Consider the following 24,369-nt stretch of genomic DNA (forward strand, 5'->3'; position numbering starts at 1 on the left):
CTTATGTGCTTTAAAGGAGGCGCTATTTGTGTGGACTTTCTTAGTAATCTCAGAGAAATGAATGAGCTTGTTTTACAGGACACAAATTATTTTCGTAACTGTGTTTGCTGTCAAATGTTTTCAGTATGCTATTGTGTGCATAAAAAGATTTTTAGTCATGTGATATACTGTCATAGTGTCTTCTGTATCAGTTTGTTTCAATATAGGCATACAAATTTACAAAAAATGCATTAATACCATCTTTGGTTCTCCAAAGCAAGTAACTTCTATGCAAACAGAGATTTTGTATGTCTGGTCACAAATTTCACGGTTGAGTATGAATATGATCATTGACCTTCAATGATCATATTTCTGGAAATTAGGAATAACCATATAATCACAGAATTTTTAAGACTGGAAAAGACCAAAATCATTGAGTCCAACCTGTGCCCAATCCCCACCATGTCACCCAGAGCAAGCACAGAGTGCCGCATCCAGGCATTCCTTAGGCACCTCCAGGGGTGGAGACTCCTCCACCTCCCTGGCCAGCCCCTTCCAATGATTAACATCCCTTTTGGCGAAGAAAATCTTCCTGATATTCAACCTAAACTTCCTCTGGCACGTCTTGAATCTCCATCTGCTTGTCCTGCCAACCAAAACATGAATTTTTTATTAGTCTATGTACGTACACCTATATTCATCAAATGTGGCCTATTGGTCTTATGTTGTTTAAAATTCCAGTTTAGCCCCTCTAGTTTCTGAATATTCCTATTTTTGACATTTGCTATTGTATTGTTAGGGCTTTATTCTTCCCTGAATCTGCACTAATTTTGAATCAAATATCTTCTCCAGTCTTCTCCACTCCTGGTGTCCACAGACCTTTCATGCACTCAATTTTGTATTTCCTACATTGCAATGATCTAGAACCTCTGAGCAAAGTTCTGTCTGCCACATAAATTTCTCCTTCAGAGTTGTTAAAAGGAGTAGGCTTACACTCAGAAGTCAGCCTTAAGCACTGGCATTCCCTTTGGCAAAGTCTCTTTTTTGCATTTCTGTCTCTTGCAGTGACCGATCACATCCTGTCTGAGACCCCGAAAACTTTCTTGAACCTACTTATGTGAGCAACATCAGACTCTGGTGTTTGCACTGCCTCTCTTTTACTGAAAACTCAGACAGAGTGTCTGCTGACACAAGATCTTTTCCAGGTTTATATTCTGGCTGTAAATCATCCATCTGCAATTGAAATAACTTTTTCTGTTTGTGAAACTCTTTTCTCCTCCACTGGCACAAGCGGTTTACAGCCTGCTTTGGCAAACGAGGAGCTGGAGGGTTGTGCATGCATAAGCACTGGAAGTTTTAATGTTTGTGTCCATATTTGCTAGCATTCACCTACTGTTAGGTTTCCTGCAGCATTACCTACAGTCTCTGATGATTTGTGTAGTTGCAAAAATGTTGTTGCAAGACCTCACATAGCAGGTCCAGGTGAGGATTCTGTATAGCAATGACCACCAGACAATCAAAGGAAGGGTGTCTTCTTCATAAGCTGTTCCTAGGCTAATCATTATTATTATTACTAATGTGTTTTGTACACATTTTTTGCAGATTAAGGTTTTTTAGATCAACAGTTATGGTGATAAAATTGGATAGAATTTTTTTCCAGCCATATTTATCATTCATGTGTACTTTCCTTCTCTGTAAGTAAAGAAATATTGATAGCCATCTCTAACCCCCCAAGGCCTAGCAGGGCCCCCAGATCAGTCCTGGTTTTCCTATAGAAGTTAATTATTCACTTCTACCTTTACATTGCTGTCTGTTATGTTCCAAGCTTACAGCCCCAACTCCCTGTCCATGATGCCCTTCTATTGTTTATACTCACAGCAAAATACCATCCCTAAACTTCAGTGCATTCCCATGTCTGGATATCCTTTCAGGAAATTACATGGGTGCACAGCACAGCCTAATATTTACAGGGAAGCACTGTGTTTAAAATTTCACAGACTATAATTTTCTTTCCTAAGAAATTTTCCACCACCCCATTGAAGTAATTGGGGTAAGATGAGAGGAAGAGGGGGAAAATGCATTTATTAAGAAACACTCTTCCTGGTAGATATGTGGAGATCTATGATCTTGGCCCCTTAGGGGGTGGGCAGAACATGAAATCACAGAATGGTTTGTGTTGGAAGTGGCATTAAAGCTCTTCTCATCCAACCGCTGTCATGGACAGGGACATCTCCCAGGTTGCCCCAAGCCTCGTTCAGCCTGGCCTTGGACACTTCCACGGATGGGGCAGCCACAGCTTCTCTGGGCACCCTGTGCCAGGGCCTCACCAACCTCACAAGAAGAATTTCTTCCTAATATCCATTCTAAATCTACTCTCTCTCAGTGTGAAGCCATTCCCCTGCTTCTGTCACTCCATGCTCCTGTAAAAAGTCCCTCTCCTTCTGTCTTTTCAGTTCAAAGTGTGGGTAAAAGGTTTCTGCTTCCTCTTCTGGAGCTGGTAGACAAAAGACCCATTCTAAAAGTGTATCAGTACTCTCTTCTGGATTCAGAGCAATGTCCAATTTCTTCCTTAAGTTTTCATCTAAGTGTGCTTCTAAGTATGTGTTGGCACACGTGCAACAGGGAATTTGAATTCTGCTAACTTTATTTTGTGTTCTGTTGATAGCTTTTCTATGCCATTAAAAACATCTGAGAATATATTTTTTAGCTTTTAATGGCTTCTGTCCTCCTACTGTATTCACTTTCTTAACAGCATAATATCTGGCATTTTCACCCCTTGAGTAAGTACTCCTTTTCCTGAAAATGTTTTATAAGAAAGCAATTATAAATGTTATTTCTTCTAGATTTTGTTTTACTTTCACATGAAGTTCACATTCACATGGTATAGTTTGATTTTACCCTAGTGTCATCAAAGAAAGATTTTATCAATGCTTTCCCTATAAATAGGTTTTCCTTTCAAAATTATTTTGGTAACTAAGCTGACTAGTATCCTGTACACACTCTCTAGGTGTGAGAATAACTTATGCACCCAAGTTTAACCTAGAAAAACCTGTAGAAGGAAAAGAGTGAAAAGAATTCCATGACATTTTCTTCTTTTTTATTTCTTCCAGTATTGGCATGAACAATCTTTTGCTTTTTGTCTTGGTACTTGGCTAAGGCTATGGCTAAAGTTTTGATTCTGTGATCCACAGAACTAAATCAAAATCTGCTCACAGCTTTAATCAGTCAGTGAAAAAAAAAATTGTGCTAAATATATCAGAGGTTTTTCCATCTTTTTGTCTTTCCTAGGATATTTCTATCCCCATAGCTTGATCTTTCCCAGAACTGCAGCATTGTGATTTCCGTATTTTAGAATGGCAACTAGTTTGCTCTTCTCTTAATGAATTGATTGTTTCTGACTTAGTTCTATGTAATAATAGCCACTTTTGCCTCCTCCCCACTCAGTGTCTTCACAAAAAAGGAAAATATTGCTTGAACCTCTTCCAGTTGTGTAACAGATGTAGTGGAGCAGTGCTGGGGCTGACATGAGCCCTGCACTGATCCCTTTATCTTCTCCTCAGGTTCTGGAGGTTGCCTCCAAATTCATGGGACCACATAATGCCCAGTCACCACCCCAGGGAGAACCTTGCATTGCTTCTTACAAGCCATAGATGGTCTTTTATAGAATAAGCTAACTGTGAAAAGAGAGAATTAGTGAGAAACCCAGGCAGAGGGGGTTCTCCACAAAGTCAGCAAACATCTAAGGACAGGATGAAATGAAATTAAATGCTCCATGACTTTTAGATGGCCAGTTCTCTTGCAGCTTGTGTCCTCTTTTGCCCTAAGCCACAAAAAACATTGCCATCATGCTCACAGGAGCAATAACATGGGGTTTTTAATCATGTTCCCGTTGCTCTTGTGCATGATCTGGAAAGGAAAATACCTGAGGCCAATACTTGGCAAACCCTTTTTGTGTAGCAGCTAAAATTAAATAAATCTACTACTGAGCTAATAATCAGAGCAAATTTATGCCCAAAACCATTTATGAAAATATTTATTCATTTTTTAAAAAAAATTTCAAACTAACTTTCCTTCCACAATTTTTCAAAGAAATGAAAGAAATATTAGAAAATAAAAAGAAATATTAAGGATTATTTACAGCGCATAGATTACCTTTTTAATGGTTTTTGGGGCATACATTCTGAAAATTATTTTATTCCAGTATTCAAGCTTTTGGGAATCCATCTTTTTGCAATACACTTCGTTGAAGGACAAGAATTACTCACAAAAATAATTGAGTAAAACTCAATTTAGCATTTCTAACAAGTTATTTACTGTTTACCACTTCTGCAGTGGAGAAAAGGGGAGGCTTCAGGTAAAAGCCAAAAGCCTGTACTCATCTTTTACTCATATAAAATAATGCAGATGCCACCCAGTTTCAGAGGAAGGACACAGAATGGGTTTTGCATAGATTGTTAGAGTCAGACTGATTTTAAGTCAAATAAATTCAAAGAAGAGCAGGTTGAAGAAGGAGATGAGTGAAACTCAGAGCAGGATTCAGGATTTGCAATATGTATCTGTTCTGATGGCTATGGAGTTATGCTTATGCATATGCCTACGATCTCTTTGGTCTTGCCTTTCCACTCTAAAGAAGTTTACAGTAAAGATTTGGGTTATTAAATACTCCTAAGTAAAACTAATACCTTGAAAAGCACCAGGTGAAAGAGCACTTTCCAGTGCTCACAGCTGATTTTCCTGTGTTTTGGAGCAGTGTAACTCTAAGCCAGTATGTCACAGTACATGAAGTTCCTGTGAAAGTGGGTTGGGATATATCCTGAAGGATTGTTATGGAGCATGCAACCACGAAATATGGATCAGAAACATAAAAATGGACACAGAAATCTGCAGCTAGTTTGGGTTATGCAAGACAATGAAAACATAAACTGCACGAGATTTGTTTAGTTTGAGGATTTGTTTGGAAATTCAGAATAAAATCTGTGTTTGTCTGAAGCTTTATTCAAGTCCACTAACTTGTCTACTGATTCTGAATTCTTCTTTCAGATAAATCTGGGCTGATTTATAAATTGGTATCAAAATCTCTCTAAACCTGTGGTTTTGAGCAGTTCAAACTGGCCATGCTATAAAATCGAGGTAGCAGCCAGTGGTTTTGGCTGGGTTTTCAGTGGCTATTTTGAGTTCAGTAGAGCCCCAAGCTCAAGATGGAAAACCTGGAGGTGCCAAACCTGTCCTACTCCCTGCCATGAGCCTTTGGCAGGGCTGCAGGAGCACACAGGGGAGCTGGGTCTGCTTCTGCATAAAGCACTCCAAGTGGAGGAATCTGCCCTTTCTCCCCCAGCAATTCTCCCCCAGCATTCTGAGATGTCCACAGAATAAAGTGTGAGTGTGTGTCTGCAAAAGGCTGAAAAGCTGGTCTGGGCAGGGAGCACTCAGGCAGAAGAGTAACTGCTGCAAGTTCAAGACTTTTATCCAGTTGTGAGTTGAGAGTGTTTCTACTTGTGTTATTATGTCTACTATTATTAACCTCTTTCTTCAACTCATGCTGGATTTTATCAGTAATATGTGTTTTGAGAGACAAACAGCTCTTTTTGGAATGGGGCTTGTGCTTCTGTGACCACTTGTTTTGCATCTGTCTTGGGTGATTCAGGAGCATATTCATCCACTTGTCTCCTCTGCAGTATAACCCTGCTGTGCTTCTATTACGTGCATGAATTCACATATTAAATTTATTTCTTGTGCTGCATTTATTTTAAAACTTTACTCAGTCATGTGCCTCTCGGTGCATTTAAAAGGAGCCACAAATATTTATGAGGCAATTTTAACACTTACCAATTACTTTTGTGGTGTTTGGTACTTTAATAGCTGTAGTTGTATCAGCCTTGGCTGATATTTCCTAATTATTCATATCCTGACATGTTATCAGCCATCATAGAGCATTACCAGCATCATTTTAAGCTCTCTTCACCTTCTTCAGTCTGGGTTTTATTTGAAAAGCAGACATGCAGTCCCCAGTGAGAATTAAAGTAGAAGCATTAGCTTGCAAAATATATGCCAATGACCTAATGATTCTGACATTTCCACAATACAAGCTTTACAAGAAGGCATGCAGACAGCAAAGTCTGTTTTTCTATCTCATATTTTTTTAATGGCTAAATGTTTGGAGGAAACAAAATGGATTTATTCTGCTCAATCCAGGGTATAATATCAGGACTTATCCGGTTCCGGGCCCCAGGGCTTCAGACAACTAACAAAACACATCTTACTTCTGCTCTGCTAGTTCTCTGTTATGCTTTTCACATGCAGGAAGAAAGAGTAAAAGCATAACCCAATTGAATAAAGCAGCATGGCCTGCTATTCTTTGCTTATGAAGCATCACATGATAGACACCAAATTAAGAAGAACCCCCCCACCTGTGGTTAAGTATGTATGCAACTGTCAAGCTGTTTTATCTAATATAGAGGGAATTTTACCATTCCCTTCACTGCCAGAGTGCAAGAATATGTTTAAAATGTTAATGCCTTACCAAAGCATGCTTCATTGTTTTTGAATAATCCAGTGATTTTACATAATTTAAATAAAAATCAAAGCTGCTCCCTGATCTATTTTGAAAGGCTCCCACCTTTCAAAGCCTTTGCTCTGATATATGGAAAGAAGGCTAATCTGACATGGTTCTCCTTACAGAGTTTAAGTTGCAATTTGTTTTTTGGGCTCTTCAGTCGCTGTTTATGTAAGGATGTATTGGGATAGGACTGTCTGCCATGATATGGCAAAAAAACCAAAACCATCTCTCCTAATAAAAATAAGATGCTATTTAAACAAGAGGCTAAAGGAAATCTATCCTCTCTGTTGACCTTTCAGACTGTGGTAAGCAGAGAACACACGGTGCCAATTTTATGACACAGTCACGTCAAATAGATTGTACGTGACATATTTGAGCTGTGATTTCAAAGAAGGTTTAGATGTAAGAGTCAGGAGGGAAAACCCATTCAAATGTGTTCTTGTTACTTTTTTGTGCAGTGACTTCATGGACCAACCACCTAATGACTAAGACATGCCATTTGCAAGAACATTCCCTAAACCACATATTTTTCTGGTTCATTTGCTTGAAGAACTCCAAAATTTTCCTGTCATTGCCCAGGAAATCACAAGCAAATCTGGTGGTGGTGTCAAAGACTTAGAGGTGCCTGGCATTTGTTTGGGTACTGGGCTGGTCATTTCCTCCTTTGTGCTTTTCCTTTCTCTCTTTTGCAGCCTTTACCTACTCAGGCAATGAGCTGGTTACAGGAATTTCTCATACCTGCAGAGAGTGGGGTCCTTGCCGCAAAAGGGCTAAAATGTCAGAGGTGGCCTTTGGAAATTAAAACCTGGATTGCTTTCTTGTGATGCAGTGTTCAGAAAACAAGCAGCAAAAGAATAATTTCGAATTCAGCAGAAGAAGTCACACTGCAGTTCTCATTGCAGAGTTCCATGGCAGAAATATTCCAAATACCTGTCTGTAGACCAAGGTCTTGCAAGTTTCAGAAGTGGCTTCTCACTGGGTGCAAAACCCCTCAGTAGTCCTTGCCGAGCATAAGAATCATTAGTTGCTTTCAGGGATTTAGCCTGGAATTGATGTGACTCCTTTTCTTCCAGCATTTCTTCCCTGCAGTTGCTGATTCTGTCTGTGCATGTAAAAGCACTGATAGGGTCATCATTAATGTACAGCACCTCTTTTCTTCTTAACATTGGCTTCTCTTTACTGCAGAGGTGAAAGCTGTGGAAGCCTTCTGCCTTTGAAGAACTACTTAAGATGAAATGGTTCTGAAGTGCATTTAAGGGTGTTTACTTTAGGCACTTTATTTTTTTCTTTATTTTTATGCCTATTGGAACTGGCTAATGTTATTCATTAAACTAACAATTTCTCCCCTGCCTGTCCTTAAGTGTGACTTGTGACCTTGCAATCTGTGTATTTTGTCATCACAATGTGTTACCATGGAACTGATTTTGATGTCATGAATAAGGGCATTGTGAGCTTCCACGTTCCCAAGCATATTTGAGACACAGGTTTGGAAACAAAAATGACTTCACCAGTTAAATATTGTTAGATCCTATAGTATATCAAAGGTAAGAACACTTGTGCCCTATATTCCTTTGCATAGAAGAATCTGAGGTTAGGAATTTCAAAGCAGGTATATACAAGAATGACACTACAAATAGCATTTCACAAGATTAAATATTTTGTGAGAGTATTGAACTCTAACCCCTTTATGTTACTGTAGACAAAAATCTTTCATATTGTTCATGGAGCCTCCTCAGACTGTCTAATAGGGATTCTGTATAAAGAGGAAGAAATGCAGTGTGCTGAACAGCTCCAGGATGCTGCTGGGACTTAACTCCTTCAAGACAATAGTGGCTGAAGGGAATTTTCCACCCAAGATCACTCGCAGGCAGGCAGAGGGCAATGTACCATTGCTGCTTTTGAAGCTGAGAGGAGTAGTAAGGATTTTTCAGAAAAGAGCCTTACACAATGCACAAAGGGAAAATACACTTTTGTTGTGCGGCAGAATACATGTATTGCATGCTTTAAATTGAAAAAAAGCAAGTTCCCTCAGTGATCTACCTACCCACATGAGGTTAAAAGTGTTCAATGGAATCTCTTGTCAAGCTGTTCCCCAGGGTGTTTAATTCATCACATTTAAAGTCTTGATAGCATTCTATTATAATGGAGAAGTTTGAAAAGCCTCAAGTGGGGTTAAAGTCCTGGGTTGCAAAAAAACTAGTTTAGCAGGAACCACATCTATAGTTCTGTTTACTTCATCTGCTGGGTTTTTTTTTTTCCAGATGAGGCTTACCCATCCATTGCATTTTACAATCTATCTCAGCAGCATTTTGCTCCTGGCACCAGGCAAAAATGTCCTCATTAAGTAAAATTTATGCTAATACCATTCTGATTAGCAGCAGTCATTGATATTCACTCTCATTAGCTAAATTGGTTCACTGGAAGACATCCCGTTGAGGGGGGGATTTTTTTCTGTTTTAAATGGAATATAAAATGTATGGATTCACAGAGAAGACAGATGATGATAATTATACCCTGTGTTTACTCCAGCCTTTTTTTTTTATCCTAAAGCCTCCTGAAGTACTTTGCAGCATTTAGATCTGCAAGGAGGGAGAAGATTTTTTTTCCCCTTACAGAAAAATCTCTGTCAGGTATAAAGAAGCCATTCTGGTTTTACTGTTATTAGCACAGATGACACAAAGGAGTGAATGTAGGTGCACTTTTTGATGACACAAAGTGCAGGACATTTCATAGGAAATCTAGCCTGGGAATAAGCTCAATTCATGGAGTAATGGGACTTTCTACATGCAGTCTTTTTGGAGTAACCTTGTCATTCTGACTTAACATCTCCAGGAGTTGGGCCTGCACTAACATTTTAAAATTAGCCTCAATGTGAACCTTGTATCAAAAGTACAAGGATCCTCATCTTATAAATCTGCTCATCTTTATGAATCTTGGTTGAAGGGAATGATCATTTCAGCTGAGAATTTTATTCTATTTTCTCATGTTAAAACATACCTGATCAGCTCAAGCCATGGTTTGATGCGGTCTGGTATGATGCTGTGATGAATTATCACCTGTTTTCTCTTAACTCCCTTGAAGGGCTCTTGTTGGGCGGAAAAGACCAAGTTGGAAGCTGTTATTGCCAAGGTGTGATAATCTTGCCATTAACACTGTTAGGTCCAAAACAGGTTTCTTTGTATCATAGCCTCCAATTCAAGTGCAAGAAGGGAAGCAGTGCTCTTAATGCTTTATATTCTCACTCATATTAACAAAAAAAATCCCAGTTAAAGTCTCTCTCTATATGCAGATGTATCTGTCCTTTACAAACTCTGCCTCTATAGTAGTCTGATAAAGTTCTGTTTACCTTTAAATATTGACTCTGCACATACTCCATTCTCTTTAAAGAGGAAAAACATTTCTCTGGTCCGTCCAACCCTTGACCTTCCTAGAAGGATTATAAACAAGGATGTCTCTTCTTGGTAATTTTTTACCTTTTGGATGTGCAATCAATCCTGCTGCTTCATGAGGCTGCTGAGCAGCAAACAGATGGCAGCAACCACTGACCACTGGCAATGGTGAGATGGGAAACACTGGCCTACAGTGACCTTTGACTGGGCTTGAAATTCCTCAGTTTGCCTTTGAATTCCCATCCCTGAATAGCTCACATCACTCCTGAGCAATAATTGCAGTCTTTTCACATGTGCGCTTCTGTTTCAAGTCTCTTATATTGATCTAATCTTTCTCCTTTAATCAAAACTAGTTCCACATCCAGAAGATGCTTCGGAGGGGAGATCTGTGACCACAAGCAGCAATGTGAAACCACCCAGATGCAGATAAATTGCCATTGTCTCTCACTGCACAGAGAAATTGGGTCCTAATGGTATGGCAATTGCTTTGTTTCCATGGTAACATGTGTGAGCTCTATAAATAATGTTTGATGTTTATAAACAATTCAGTTTACACTGAATTATATACACTATTTGTATGCTAATATATGGGATGCACTTCTAGCTGTTCCACACCAATAGAAGAGCAAATAGAAAGCTGCAAGTTTGGTGAGCCCTACACTGAACCATGTGATTATTATTTTTTCCCATGTCTATGTCCAAAGGAAAATCTGCATGAGCTGAATGTATTTCCTTTCATAATGTATACACTCAAAATGGAAAAAAATCCTGGAAAGAAAAACTTACAGAACTAGCAGATGGTTTTGCTCCCCATCATCATTACAGTACCGGAGGTTTTGTCCCAGAAGGTAAAAACTCTTTAGGTTGCAATTCAGCAAAATGCTTCTGTGCATGCTTATTTTTAAGCTCTTAAAGTGATAAAATATCTTAGTTTGATGTTTTAAAATGGCTTTATTTTTTTCACCTTTTATTAGGCAACAGCAAAATATTTTCTCTCCTTTAGATTTGGCCACGAATTTTCACTTTTTTTCCCACAAAACCAATAAGGACCTGCTGGTATTTGTTCAAACAACATATAAATTCACTGCAAGAGCAGTTTATTTGCTAGTCACAGGTAGTGGTCGGGGGGGAAAAGGGGGCTACTACAAGTGTTTAATGGGGGTGCAGAGAAGGCAGATTTTAAGAAGGGGCACGTGAATGTCCACTGGCAGCTGGAAGAACCAGCACAGAGGCACAGCTCTGAAAGGATGGGAGGCAGGAAGGGAATTGGAAGGGAATTCCTCCTCCCTCCTCCTGCCTGGCTGGGGAAGCAGAGCTCCCTGGAGCAGCTCCCTGGCCAGGGGCCAGCAAGGCTGGAGCTGTGCACCTACCTGGGCGAGCTCTAATTGCTGCTGCTCACTCTGAGCTCTGTTTGTACTTGTTTGGCTTGGGACCTGGGATAGGCTTTAGCAGCCAGGCTGGAAGAGGGAAGCAAACAGGAGCAAACAGATTTATGTTAACAGGCTGTGAGTGCTCACAGGGCACAACACCTGTGGGCAGACACGTAGACAGCAGTGGGTACACCTCTGGAACAGCAAGAGAGTGCCATTTACCCATTGTTAAGGAGTAAATTGCATTAAATTTGTTCCTTGGCAGCCATCCCAGTTGAACTGCCATGCTGGTTAGCTGTGGATACCCCTGTATTTACATTAAAATAGCTCAGAAAATTTCACCTTTATTCATGCCCTGAGTATGCAAACTCAATCTCCTCAGGCAAAGCATGGAGGTGTGCTGGAGGCTGAGATTTCACCTCTCTGGTTCCTGGCTCCACACCATGGCTCTTTGCAGGTGGCAGGGCAGCAATCCCAGCCCATTCCCCTGAGCAGATGGGATGCCCTCTGCCTTTGATTTCCTGACACAAGCCACAGCCAAAATTACACCAATGGAATATTTGCTTTGTCATCTGGGCAAGTCTTGTTTGTTTGTGTCACCCACGCTCAGAGTGACTCCTCAGCCTGTGCTGAAGCTGTCTAGCAACAGGCAGCATGTTTATTTTGCACTGTTTGGTTGCTGGTCTGGAAAAGAAAGACGCTTGGCTTTTGGGAAAGCACCAAGAAAACAAATATGAGCCAAATAATAAGGTTAAATAATGTGGGATTCAGTAAAGGGCTGTTACTGTTGTGACAGGGCTGCAGGGTCACTTGGGAAGCTCTGCTTGGGCACTGACTGCATCCTGTCCCTCCCTGTCTTAAATAACTTCTCCAGCACTGGACTCCAAGTGTTCTCCTGAGCTGGTGCCATGAGATGCAGCAACAACCACACCAAGTTTCCCATCAGCTTTCCTGTAGCTCTCAGAGCCTTGCCTTCTGCCCTCCTCCCCCCCAGAGGATGCAGAAGCAGCCATTAACCAAGAAGTGCAGAGAAGCCAAACATCTTCCGCTTGGAAATACTGAAAATGACTGAAAATAGCTCCAGCCATAGATTGCCTGTGGTATGGCTGCTGGTAGGAGTGTTCCTGTGTTCCACAAATAGCTGTGGTGAGGTTTTCAAACCCTGCTGAGTCTGTGCCTTGCTGCGCCTACCAAGTGCTCCTTGACCTCCTTGTTCAGTTTGATCTCTCCAAGGTGTCCTCTGCTACACCTGACCTCAGCACTGAATTTCACTAGGGTCTGCTGAATGAAGGAAAGGGGAAACTACCCCCAGGCATTGGGCAATATTTCACAAATGGCATCCCAGGTCAGGCCAGTAAGCTCCTATTTAATCAGTTGTATTTATTTTAAAACTCTGACAGAATATGATAGCCTGGCTTTGTTTTAACGATAGACTTTGGCTATTTAAATTTTGGTTTCTGTGTTTTGGAGGTTTTTTTTCTCTCTATCTTAATATCTTTTAAAAGTACTTTTAACACCTTTTGGCTTCATATATTTCTCTAAGATAAAGACGGTGGTATACTCCAATTTTGTTTGATTTGCACATCTGAACTTGGAAGAATAACAATAACAGAGTATATCTGAGAAAGCTTAGAGAGAGGAAAAAAACAGGACCATCTTCTTTTGGAACTGAAATATGAAACTCCATACTGTCATCCAGTCAAGGTTTTCACAAAAGTTGGGGGAAATTAAGATTATCAACTGCATTGGGACAGAAATGTTCAAAAAGCTAACGTGCTCCTTAACTAGGAGTACAATGATTTCCCCATCACAAATACACACATGTACACAAAAGAATCCTGAAAATGGTTCTCTTTCCAAGGAAGCACAAAAATTTATAGTTCCCTTGATTTAAGACAAGGTCTGGTTTTGACCAGCCAACTAATTCCAGTTTGATATTTGTGAAATCTTTCTGTATCTTGTTCCTCCTTTTTTTTTTCAAGCTTTTAGATTAAATATATTAAAATAATGCAAAAACTAGGACACTGAGAAAGCCTGCCTTAAAAAATGTCCTCACTCCCAAGTCTTCTAGTTTTATATTGAATTTGAGAGATGAATCATAACTCTATTTTGGTCTTGATTAATCTGTCTTTTGTCCCCAAATAATTTTTTTTTTGCCAGGTTTGAGAGGCACACCAGACCGAGACAACTTCCTTGTTTAATTCATAGCATCCTCTAGCCTGGCTTTGCTTAGAGTAGAGTCAGAGCTGGATTTGGTGAAAACCATCACCTTGGACAGGTTTCAGGTCAGGAGCTGGAGCTGATTTGATTTATTGCTCCTTAAGCTGGTGTGTCTCACCTTGCAGTCCTGCGCAGAGGAAGGGGAAGCTCAGCTCCCTCCTCTTTCAGCTGGAGATGATGGGAGCAGGCAAACACTTCACTGCTTTGAAGTGCCAGCAGAAAAGCTTTCAGGATGGTGGCCAACACCCTCTGCAAGTGCCTTTTGGATCTGTCTCAGCTTGAGTAGAGACATTTGAACAGGTATCAGGCTGGGAGGGAGGGCAGCCAACTAAAAAGCTGAAGTGGAAAAAGAAGCTCAAGCAAACCCACCCAGGGAAAAGAGGCAGCTCTTGAAGGCAAAAGGCTTTAAACAGAAAAGTGAGGGTACTGTTTTTAGAGGAAAGCAAATGCAGGTCCTTGGGAAAGCATTCATTTAGCTGGGTTTTGAAAAATTTTATTTCTGTTTATTCTCTTTGCTAGTGGGCGGTTAGGGATAGGGAGAATGTTTCAGGAATTGCCTAAAACAAAAATTGACAGTGCTGATACTTTCACTAAATGTATTTGAAGTATACATGACTTTCTAATGCAGAATCAAAAACCACAAAAATTGTTCAAATACTAGTAGAGGGCATTCAATTCACTAAATCTTAATTTCCCTTCAGGAAAATATCCCCAAAGGAGTGTATTGACTTCTTATTATCTGCTTGTAAAATTGCAAATAATGAAAAAGAGTTCTAGCTATCACTTTAAAAAGTAATATAGTTTGAAAAATATGCACTGATTATAAATTGACATTTTCCACATCTACCTTTTCATTTTAAATTTGCAAATACAGCCAAAGCATAAAGTAGCATCACCACAAATTGTTAAAGGCTTATTTCTTCTTCTTCCAGGTCTTTGGGACTGAAAGTTGATATTTGCAGATACCTCTAAAATGGGGATATCTCTGGATAAGTTAGTGGGAGCATTACAAACCCATGAGTTTCTGGTTTATGATCCTGAAGACTAAAGAAGCTGAATTTGAATAAGGTGCTTGGGAACAAAGAAATTTGATGTTGTGGCCTGATTGTTCTTGCTACATTTTTTTCCTTTTCTAAAATTAACTTTATAACTCTATTGAACATCTCAGTAATTATTTCTATTTCAAGGAAGCATTTCAGCAGAGCTGTTGCAAAGGGTTTGGAGATGTAGAGGGCTAGGAGTGTAATTAGGCAAAATTAGTATGGCTGAAAAAGTCCAAGATATTCAACTTCTGTAAAAAGATCTTCAACTTGAATAAAAACCAGAGGCTTATACCAGGAACATTAATGCTTAGGAGTGGCTCTGTTTGAGTAAGAAAATGCCATCAGAAGCAAGTATTTGTGACTAAATACACTTGAATAGAAAACATGCAGAGAAAGCTCTTGGTAGTTCTTTTGTCAAAAGCTGGCTGAACTGTAGCCCTGTAATAATTATGTACTGGATATCACAGCCAGAGGAGCTGGTAACCACAAACTGACTTCCTCATTCCTTCTCCTTCCTCCAGGAGTGGTTTGGATTAGGTAGTCAGCTGAAATTTCCAAAGCACGTATCTTCTTACCGTGCTGCTGCGACCCATCTCCAGGTACTTCTCGCTTGGATTATCCCTAACACCTTCTTCTTTTGTTTCTTTCATGAAAAGTAAAGTTTATTAATGCATTGACTCAGTAAATCTTTCCCAAGTCCCTCTGCATGTGAGCACATGCACAGAGAGTAAAGCAACTTAAGCACTAAAAAAAGACAACTGGGCACTCTTGAACACAATCCAACAACTCTGTGGTTCCTTATCCTGAACAACAGATATTCTATATCACCTAATATTAACAAACAAAAGACTTTTTCCCACGCCATTATATATTTACTTTACCCTACTCTTCAAGCTTGGCATGTCGGCTTCCTAAGACTATTCCATCCCAGATGCAGCTCAGTGCCAGAATTGCTGGAACAAAATGCAGTGGGTGGACAAACCTGTCCTGCTGCATTGCTTCTGGCCTTTTAAAAACAGAAAGCATTTATCTGACTCATTACTGTAAATGTGCTAACAGAGCATACCAGTGATGGTTTTCTGACTGAAAGTGCCTGCATCTGCTCAAAAGGTTAACACGGGTGCAGATCAAGTGCATATCATGACACTTTTGTTGATATCAGCCAGGGGCAAATATTAAGTAGCTTATCTTTTAAGGAGAGAGATAAGGAGGGAGGGTTGTGAGGTGCTTGCCAATAAATGTATATTCATCACAACTGTCGCTCCTGTGGGCTGCAGGAGCCACGGCTGGTGGGGCCGGCAATAGCACTGAAAACCAGGACCTCTGAATTCAGCCCTTACTCTTGGCCTTTGCAGGGCCTTTGGCAAGGGATTTAGAATGGAATTAGGCTGCCTTCTGTTCCTGACTAGGTGGAGGGAGAGAGTTTTGAGACATATCCCCTTCTAGCCAGTGCACAAGCATAGAATCACAAAACAGTTTTGGTTACAAAAGGCTCATAAAAATCATCTAGATCCAATTCCCCTTCTGCTTTCCATGGAGATCTACTAATTAAAAAAAAAACAACTACAAATAAAAGAAGTAAGTCTTATCAGCAGTTACTGGGTGCTGATGACACAGGTATATGGAAGACAATATAGAAAATTTGTATCCCTGTATGTCAGTAGGAGGCAACAGAATCCACTCCCCTTAAAAAAGGAAATTTGAGGAAGAAGCTTACAGAAATTGTTCTGAATATCTGCAGTGAGTATTTTTCAGATTTGCGCACACATATGTATTTTTATGTATTTATATGTATCTGCACATGTGCACGGAAATACATGGATAATGTACATGCATTTTAGGCTTTTTATTTGGGCTAGAAGATACAATTTGAGGATTACCTTTTCTCCCTCTTTCTGGACATGCTATTTCCTTCAAGTATTATAGAATCATGCACAGATACCCCAACAATCCCACCCTGTGCATCCCTGAGGGTGTTGTCCAAACGCTCCCGGAGCTCTGGCAGCCTTGGGGCCGTGACCATTCCCTGGGGAGCCTGGGCAGTGCCCAAACAGGAGGAAGACCTTTCTCTGATATCCAGCCTGAACCTCCTGTTATGTGTATATTTCTGTCTTAAAAGAATGTAATACCTCAGCAAAGTGCTGAGATGATGTTTAGCACTGTGGAAAATTCTGTGTTATGTCTAGCACTACTGAAAATACGTGATTGTTAAATTTCACTGCCATTTGAACAAGCCTAACCTGGAAGCTGAACTCAGCTGGGTGCAATCCTTGCAGATAATTGGGATGCAGTTGCTGTGACAGCCTTTAAGTGCAGCCTGGATCCACTCTGGTGAAAGAACCAGGAGAGGACCTCTGTGAACATCCATTAGGATTGTCCACAACCAGTATCATGACGTTTTTAAATGTTCACCCCTTGAATAAGAGTTCTCTGGACAGCTTATATGTTTAGAAAAATTCAAAATTATAAATAAGATGCTTTGTAGGAAACTGCTTCAATCAAATCACTGGATACTAGTCTGGCTTTTACAATTCTATTTGTACTAATTTTTGCGGGGAGATTGTCCGTGAATTAAATCAGGAGTTGGAGATTGGTTGGAAGAGAGGAGAGGGTAGCAGTAAAAAGCAAAAGCAAAGCAAATTTCACTGATGGAGCATCTATTCCACAACATATAAAATAAAAAAGCTTGCACTTAAGAAAACCCTAAGGAAAATGGAATTGGTACCAAGAGCAACTAAGGCAAGTGGTAGAGGGGAAATGGAAATTCATTCCCGTGATACAATTTTTGGCGTTTAATTTCAATAGTTAAATCATCCAACGTTGTCTTCCTAGGGTTTTTCTCCAGAGGAGAGGGAGAAGGTCTGCCAGAGCTGAACTAAGGCCCCCCCTGAAGCAAGATTGCTCTCCCTATTGTAGAGGGACTCCGGAGAGGCTGTCACTTCCCTTAGCCTGTCTTTTACTCTTTTAAGTTGAGTGGTGTGAATAGCCTTCAAAATGCCTTTGGGTTTCCCTTTACCCAAAGATTGAGGGAATGCTCCTTTTCATTCTCAGCCACAAGAATTAAACAATAAGATCAAAATCTTGTAATCTTCTTGGGAATTCCTTTTAGTTGTATGGGATCTAAAATGCAGGGTTTTCCCTAAATTGCTGGGCAAATGAAGGCAGAGGCTAATCATACAGCTGGCTTTAGATGCAAACATTTCCAGTGTCTGGAAAAGCGGTTGCCAGTTGTTTGGGATGCCTCTGAAACAAATATCTTAATAGTTTCTATGACCTATGCAAGTTTAAGGCTCATTAAGCTGTTTTTTATTGATCTGAGGATCTGTTTGCATCAAGAATAAGAGGACCTGGAAACAAAGCAAACTTTAATATTTCAATTTTTTGGTCTTTCATAGCACTAACTTCTGAAAAGGATGATCAAAATAGACTCACACAGGGGTCTCCAAACAGCTAATATTTAATATATTGCTGTTAGTAAAAAGAGTACGGGTAAAGATTTTGAGTTTACAGTAGTACTATTCCTTCTGTACTCTGTGGAACACACTGCAAACAATTACCATGTACTATGTGAACTGCCATTCCTCACTGAACAAATCTTTTAAAGCAAACATATCTGTTCTGCAGGATTGTGCAGGGGGGAAAAGCCTTAAATCTTCATTTAAAAAATGAGATGCAAATTTTAAATTTGCGACTATGTGTTCCCTGCCAGAGAATGATCCCCTACTGTTTCCTAATAGCAGATTAAACACAAAAAAGGAAATACTTGCCAACCTTTGGGTAGGCTTGTTGAAGTCTGAATGTGTAGACATGCAGACAGGGACTTTGGATTTGAGGGGAAATGAGCTTGTGGGTGAAGTTCAGCCTACAATGCGGTTTGTTTAGCACACAGGAGGCTTCTTACAATATCAGTAACACAAACTGAAATTGCTTACAACTTCCCCTGCCTTTCCAACTTTGATGGTTTTTGGTTTTTTTTCCTTAGGCATAGTTTTTGTTGTGTATATCCCACATCTTGTTGTGGCCATCGCTCAGAGAGAAGAATGTTGTGTCCTTACTGTACCATTTACTCCATCGCCTTCGCTGTGGGAACTGTCATTGCAACAAAAGCTCTGAAGGGCTGGAAAGGAAACGTGCAGTCATTCTTGTCCAGTTATGAAAATTGCTATGAATGCAAATTAGCTTTATAGAAAGCATTTTCTGCTGAATGCCAATTTTGCCTTCAATAATGGAAGCCACACTGAGTCATTTGCAGGGGAAAGCTGCTATAAGGGAAGGTCTTGATTTGTTAGCTTCAATATCACTTTGGGGTTTTAGTCTTCAACTAACAAAGAGACCCAAGGAAATATGTTCAAAACTTTAGGTGACCTGCTTACAACATGCTTTAGATTTGTTAAAAGATTTGCGAAGCTTTTGATGAGTTTCATCTAGTTTCCAGATGTCATTGCAGAAACAAATGTAATATTACCATATGCTATAAAAACTTCCTGCAGCTCTATTAACAAGTTTCCCATGATGTAATTAGAAAGAAGGTGCAGTGTTTTCTTTGGCATCTGTGGGTAAAATACTGTGCATACTTATGCTACTGTAAAACCCAGGCCAACTTAGTTCATTTTAATGGAGTTATTTTGGACTCAGTTCATGTAGAATTTCACTATAACACTATCTGTATCTGGATACCTTCCCTGAGGGGTAAATACAGCAAAAGTTGTACAGTTTCTTTAGATTTCGTATAGAAAGACAGTATTCTCAATATCAAAGAGGTTGTAACTATTCTAGCCAAGGTAAATGCTTGAATAGTAGAATCCTTCAGGTTCAGATTCAGGTAGGGTTTTCAGATGTGTCCAGAGCTGGCTTGAATAAACTGGAGCATGTACAAGTGCCCAAATCAGGACCTTCAGCCCTCTCCTCTACAGCTCTTATTCCTCTCTGTTTGCTAATCTGTTATGTGAGGTTCATGATCAAGCGACATTTCTGAGTTAGATGCCAAATTTCTATCATAAAACATTTATTTTCTTCCACCAAAAAATTGATTTTTTATTGTAGCCAGCTAAAGTCTCTGGCAGCAGCAATGTTGGTGCTGGTGTCTCTGTAGCACTGGTGTAGGTAGATGACTCAAGACTGATACCACACATAGTCATGTTCATTACTATTTTTCCTGGAACACAAAAACTGTATAAGACTTGGAATTCACCTATCATTTCTAATGTGGAGAAGCCTATACACAAATGGTCTTTTCATAAGGCCCTGTTGCCTTTTATTTTTTCCCTTAACAAAGAACAAATAAAAGGAAAAGGAATTGGAAGGGGAAAAAATTAAGTTTTAATGGACATACATTTCATCTTTTGTTTTCTGCTTGCCACAAAACATTAACATAGTAAACAAATTGATCTTTGCTCTTAAGTTCTTTAATAACATAAAGTATTTTGAGTTTTGTCATGGCTAAGGTATGGTTAAACCACATGTTACTGGTCGTGTTCCAACCTCTATTGTCACAGGTCTTTGACACCAAACTACATTTTTAAAAATAAAAGTTGTGTGTAACCCACTTCTATTCACAGACACCTTTGTTAAAAGTTGTCACTTTGGGGAGTGTTTCTGTAATATTAGTGGTAATGGTATTTTCTGACCAGAACTGCTTTTCCATGGGACATATTTCGAAGTCCAAGCATTCCCACTGCCAGCCCCTGCTTTGTGCCATACAGCACCTTTTGGAATGCTGCACCTCCACATGAGCAAAGCTTTTGTAGGATGCTCTGAAACTTTACATTCTAGACTGCTCACCCAGTCATGGGACTGTTACAGTGGTCTTACAGTAGCAGACAGAGCTACTTCAAATAGGGATGTGGAAGAGAGAAAGTGTCACTTTGGTCCACTTTTTGGAGTGGTTGGTGTTATAATATATAACCTTTTTTCCTTTTTTTTCTTTTCTCTAACGCAGTGTAGTTCGCAATAATTTAAAATACTCTATAGACATTTAAACGATATACAATAATATAACTTAATTGGATTCCTCAATTGTACTTAACAAATACTATTCTAATAAATTTACAGTATCTAGTACCATAAGACTGTGCATTACTGTGTTTGGGAGCTTTATTTGCTTCCTGTCAAGAATGTAGTGAAAGTACAGTATCATCACTATTATTCAACAACAATACCCATGAGTCCAAGGGACTTTAAATTACATGGAGTGAATCTAGTACTTTGGGGGCCCCTGTTGACTTCTGTGAAGTTGCACTCATTTGTGCCAAGGCTGGCAGTTAGAAATCAATAGCAACATCAAAAAAGGAAAAAAAAAGCAATTTTACATTGCTCTGTGAAGGAGTCATCAAAGGGGTCTGATTTTCACAGGGTAAGTGCTTGGGGTCAGAAAGTGTTCAAATGAAGGTCCCCAAATCATCAGTTACCTTTGATAATACAGGTCCACAAATTGCAGAGGTAATTCTGGCTCATTCACATATCCAGCACGGGAGCTGGTGGAGCTCCAGGTCCACCAGCCCCTTGCCCCAAGAGCACCATGTGGATGGACAAGTGCTTCCATGTTAGGTGGGGAGGGGTTCATGGCTCTGCAGCCCCTCAACATAAGGAACAAAAATTAAACAAAAGCTAAAAATGCAGATATGCAGATGGAAGGAAATTTTTAATCCAAGTTTTCAGAAAATCAGGCAGGGGCCCTTGGGACAAGCAAACAATTACATGGTTAAATGGGCTGTGGGTCTAAGTGGGCATGTCTGGGCTCTTGGGGTTAAAACACTAGATTTTACAGCAGTAAAATATCTGAGGCTGTTTTTAAAATCTCTCATAGGGAAAAGGTGTGGGAATTAGGATTGAGTGCTATTAAGAAGTGAGCTTCTTTCTTTTAACATTCATGTGCTTACCAGGAGGTACTCTATTGCCAGCCTTAAAATAATGATGACACAGATTAACCCAAATTTTGACTTTCTTATGCTCGTGAAGCCATGACAGCTCAGAGGTTGCAGCAACCTAGAGCTCAGCTGCCAGACTTTTATCAACTTCTGAGTGCATACTGAGCATAAGTTTCTTAAAAGTCTTGAAAATACTAACTTTCAACCATTAAAGGGAAAACACAATGCCTGGAAGACCCTGCCAGTGCATTCATTGTCAAAGCAAAACCTGTGATACCTGTTGAAGCACATCTTTGTATCCTAAAACTCCCTATGAGGAGCTGTGAGCAGGTGCTCCACACCTCAGGCCTGAGTCTGAAAAAGTCATTCTTATTCAGGAGGCAAGTGGTAAAAGTCAATATCAAACATTGGTAACCAAAGTTTCATGTTTTCGCTCCATTCTGGCAATTGCTTAAGGCCTACAGTAATTGAGCTCTCTAATAGTGGAGTGACAACAGATCAGTAGCATTGAAGAACTTAGGCAGAACCAAATACAAAAGTCATACAGTCAGAGTTCCAATAAGTTTACATTTAGTACAGAATTAAGACATAGCTACCCGTTAGTGCTTAGAAATTTTTGATACTATTAAAACCATAAATAATTATTTTTAATGTTCATTCAAAGAGTTCCAGTGTCACTGGCAGCTGATGTAATTTTGTGAATGCTTGTTGGGGTTTTTTTCCAAACTGATAGTGGAGTGTTTCTGCCATACATTTTGCTCCCTACCTGTTGTTTTCTCTCTATCTGCTTTCTTAGAAATTTTGGTTTTTGCAGAGAGAATGCTGTGTTCTAGTCAGTGAAGATTTCATTTCGTTAAAAAAAGTCTTTGTTTGCACAGGGCCAGACAGTTTTGTTGCTGTAAAATAGGAGAAAATGTCTTTTTCTTTTAAATGTCATGGGAGCTGCAATGCAATCAGCTTCTCTGATATGTATAATTTAAAACACTAAGAGAACTCTACAACACCCAGATTGTAGTTTCAAAAAAAATAAAAAAGAGAGAGAGACAGAGAGAAAGTTTCATGTGGTTGTCAACATCACCTTAATCCTGTTGCCCTTGTTTCCAAAGCAGTTACAACAGCCAGCCAGCCAAAATGCACCATCCTTAGAAGAATAGGTAGTTGTGGGGAGGGAGTGGTTGTTGTGGTGTTGGCTGGGGTTCTTTCCCCCAAGAGGATCAGATGTGCAAAATGATGCTGTCGTTGTTTGTTGTACTCCACTTTCCTCGCTCGCGGCGCTTTGCTCTGCGCGCTCGCGCGCGGCGCCGCTATTTGCAGGTGAACACCTCTGTCCTCTCGCTGCACGTGTTGCACTTGACAAAGCAGCACCAGTGGAATTTGCAATTGCACTGCCACACCTTGGTGTACTGGTGTGTGTTGTACCCCCTTCCGCAGCACATCATGTCGCACCCGTCCGCGTTGGGAGAGGTGCGGTTGCAGAGCCGTCCCTGGGTACCGACGCTCCCCGTGGAAGCATCTTCCTCACAGTAGTTGGGTGACTTTTCAATGTACACTAAATCCGTTTCCATGGGTTTCTGGTAGCTCTTAATCTGCTTGATCTTCAGGAAGGTTGGCTGTCTCAGTCTACTGGCTCTTACCACCTCCACTTGCACGGCGGCGTTGTATTTCTCTTTCAAAATATATCCAATCTCTCTGAATTTAGGAAGCGTGGTCCAGCAGGTCTTGGTTGTACAGGAACCTGAAACTCCGTGACACTTGCACTCCAATTTCATCCTCTCTTCGAGAACCTATGTGTACAGACATTTGCATATTGTTACTGCAGGAAAAATAATGTTGCAAGCCTGCCTAAACCTCAATCTGTTTAGTTCATATGAATATTCGTTACTGCTGGTTGAAATTTTTCAAATGCATGCTTTATAAATCTTCTCACCTCCCAGCACAATGCTCATAACATTTTGTTTCAAGGGTTGGAAATACCCTTGGACCTGGTTGGAAATACAGCGCCTTGTCATTTTCTTGGGAAAATATTTCCATTCTTTTTCCAAATGTTGGAGAATATTTACTTACGTTTTAGGAGACATTTCTTTAGAGCCACAGGGGATTTAAATTTTTTTCAAATCATTTTCATTTTGAAAACAGAAAACAAGAATGGGTTTGTGGGTTAAGTGGCATAAGATTCAAAATACTTAATTGCATTGAGTAATGATCAAAGAATGCTTAAGAAGAGCTGTGAGACTGAATAAGCCTACATGCAGGGGCTGGAACTAGATGATCTCTAAGATCACCTCCAACCCAAACCATTTTATGATCCTGTATTCACTGCATAATTAAAGACTTTTCCTATGTACCTATACCAACACCACCAGTGGTAAACTTATGTACTAATCCACCCACAGAATGTCCCATTCCCTAAAAAAGCAGCACTCATTGCAGTATTTAATCCAACAATTCAGCAAACAATCAGCCACAAATACCTTTTTTTTTCCATCAGGGCAATGATAACACATCATTAGAGGGGAAAAAAATCCCCCTGAAGGATCCTGCTCAACAGAGTACTGTTGAGCAGGAGAGAAGAGAAATGCATTGCTGTTGTAGAGGAGGTTCAGCCAGAGGGGTTTAATTCAGAGTCAGAAGTGACACAAACTTGGGGGTGGGTGCTCAGTTTGATGCTCCACTGCCACACTGCTGTTCCTGCGGCAGCCCAGCCGTGTCACACCTGGCACATCCCTCCTGCACTGGGTGTCCTAGGTAGACTATATGATGCTTTTATCCCCAGCCATCTTGTTCTGTTTATGCTGAATAATAAGTTTTGCACCTTTAAGACTTGTTGCAGAGAGTGAAGAGGGGAGAGAAGAAGCACACAATTTGTTTTCAGACACTGCACTCACTCCTTCCTGCTACTGGACTGTGCTGTCTGCAGATGGACAGACAGTGGGACAGAGCTCTCCT

The 24,369-nt window shown here is 40.1% G+C and overlaps 1 protein-coding gene across 2 annotated transcripts in view; it reads right to left on the minus strand.

Annotated features, from left to right (window-relative positions):
• Positions 1-19,853: 19,853 nt before the first annotated feature.
• Positions 19,854-24,369, minus strand: part of WNT7B (Wnt family member 7B) — a 96,887-nt gene continuing 92,371 nt past the window's right edge. For both annotated transcript variants that reach the window (XM_030959738.1, XM_030959737.1), the window contains exon 4: positions 19,854-23,207. In XM_030959738.1, the coding sequence (XP_030815598.1) occupies positions 22,728-23,207 (480 nt within the window). In that variant the 3' untranslated portion in view covers positions 19,854-22,727. The remainder of the gene's footprint in view (positions 23,208-24,369) is intronic.

This window comes from Camarhynchus parvulus, chromosome 1A (genome assembly GCF_901933205.1).
Source record: "Camarhynchus parvulus chromosome 1A, STF_HiC, whole genome shotgun sequence".
Lineage (NCBI taxonomy): Eukaryota > Metazoa > Chordata > Aves > Passeriformes > Thraupidae > Camarhynchus > Camarhynchus parvulus.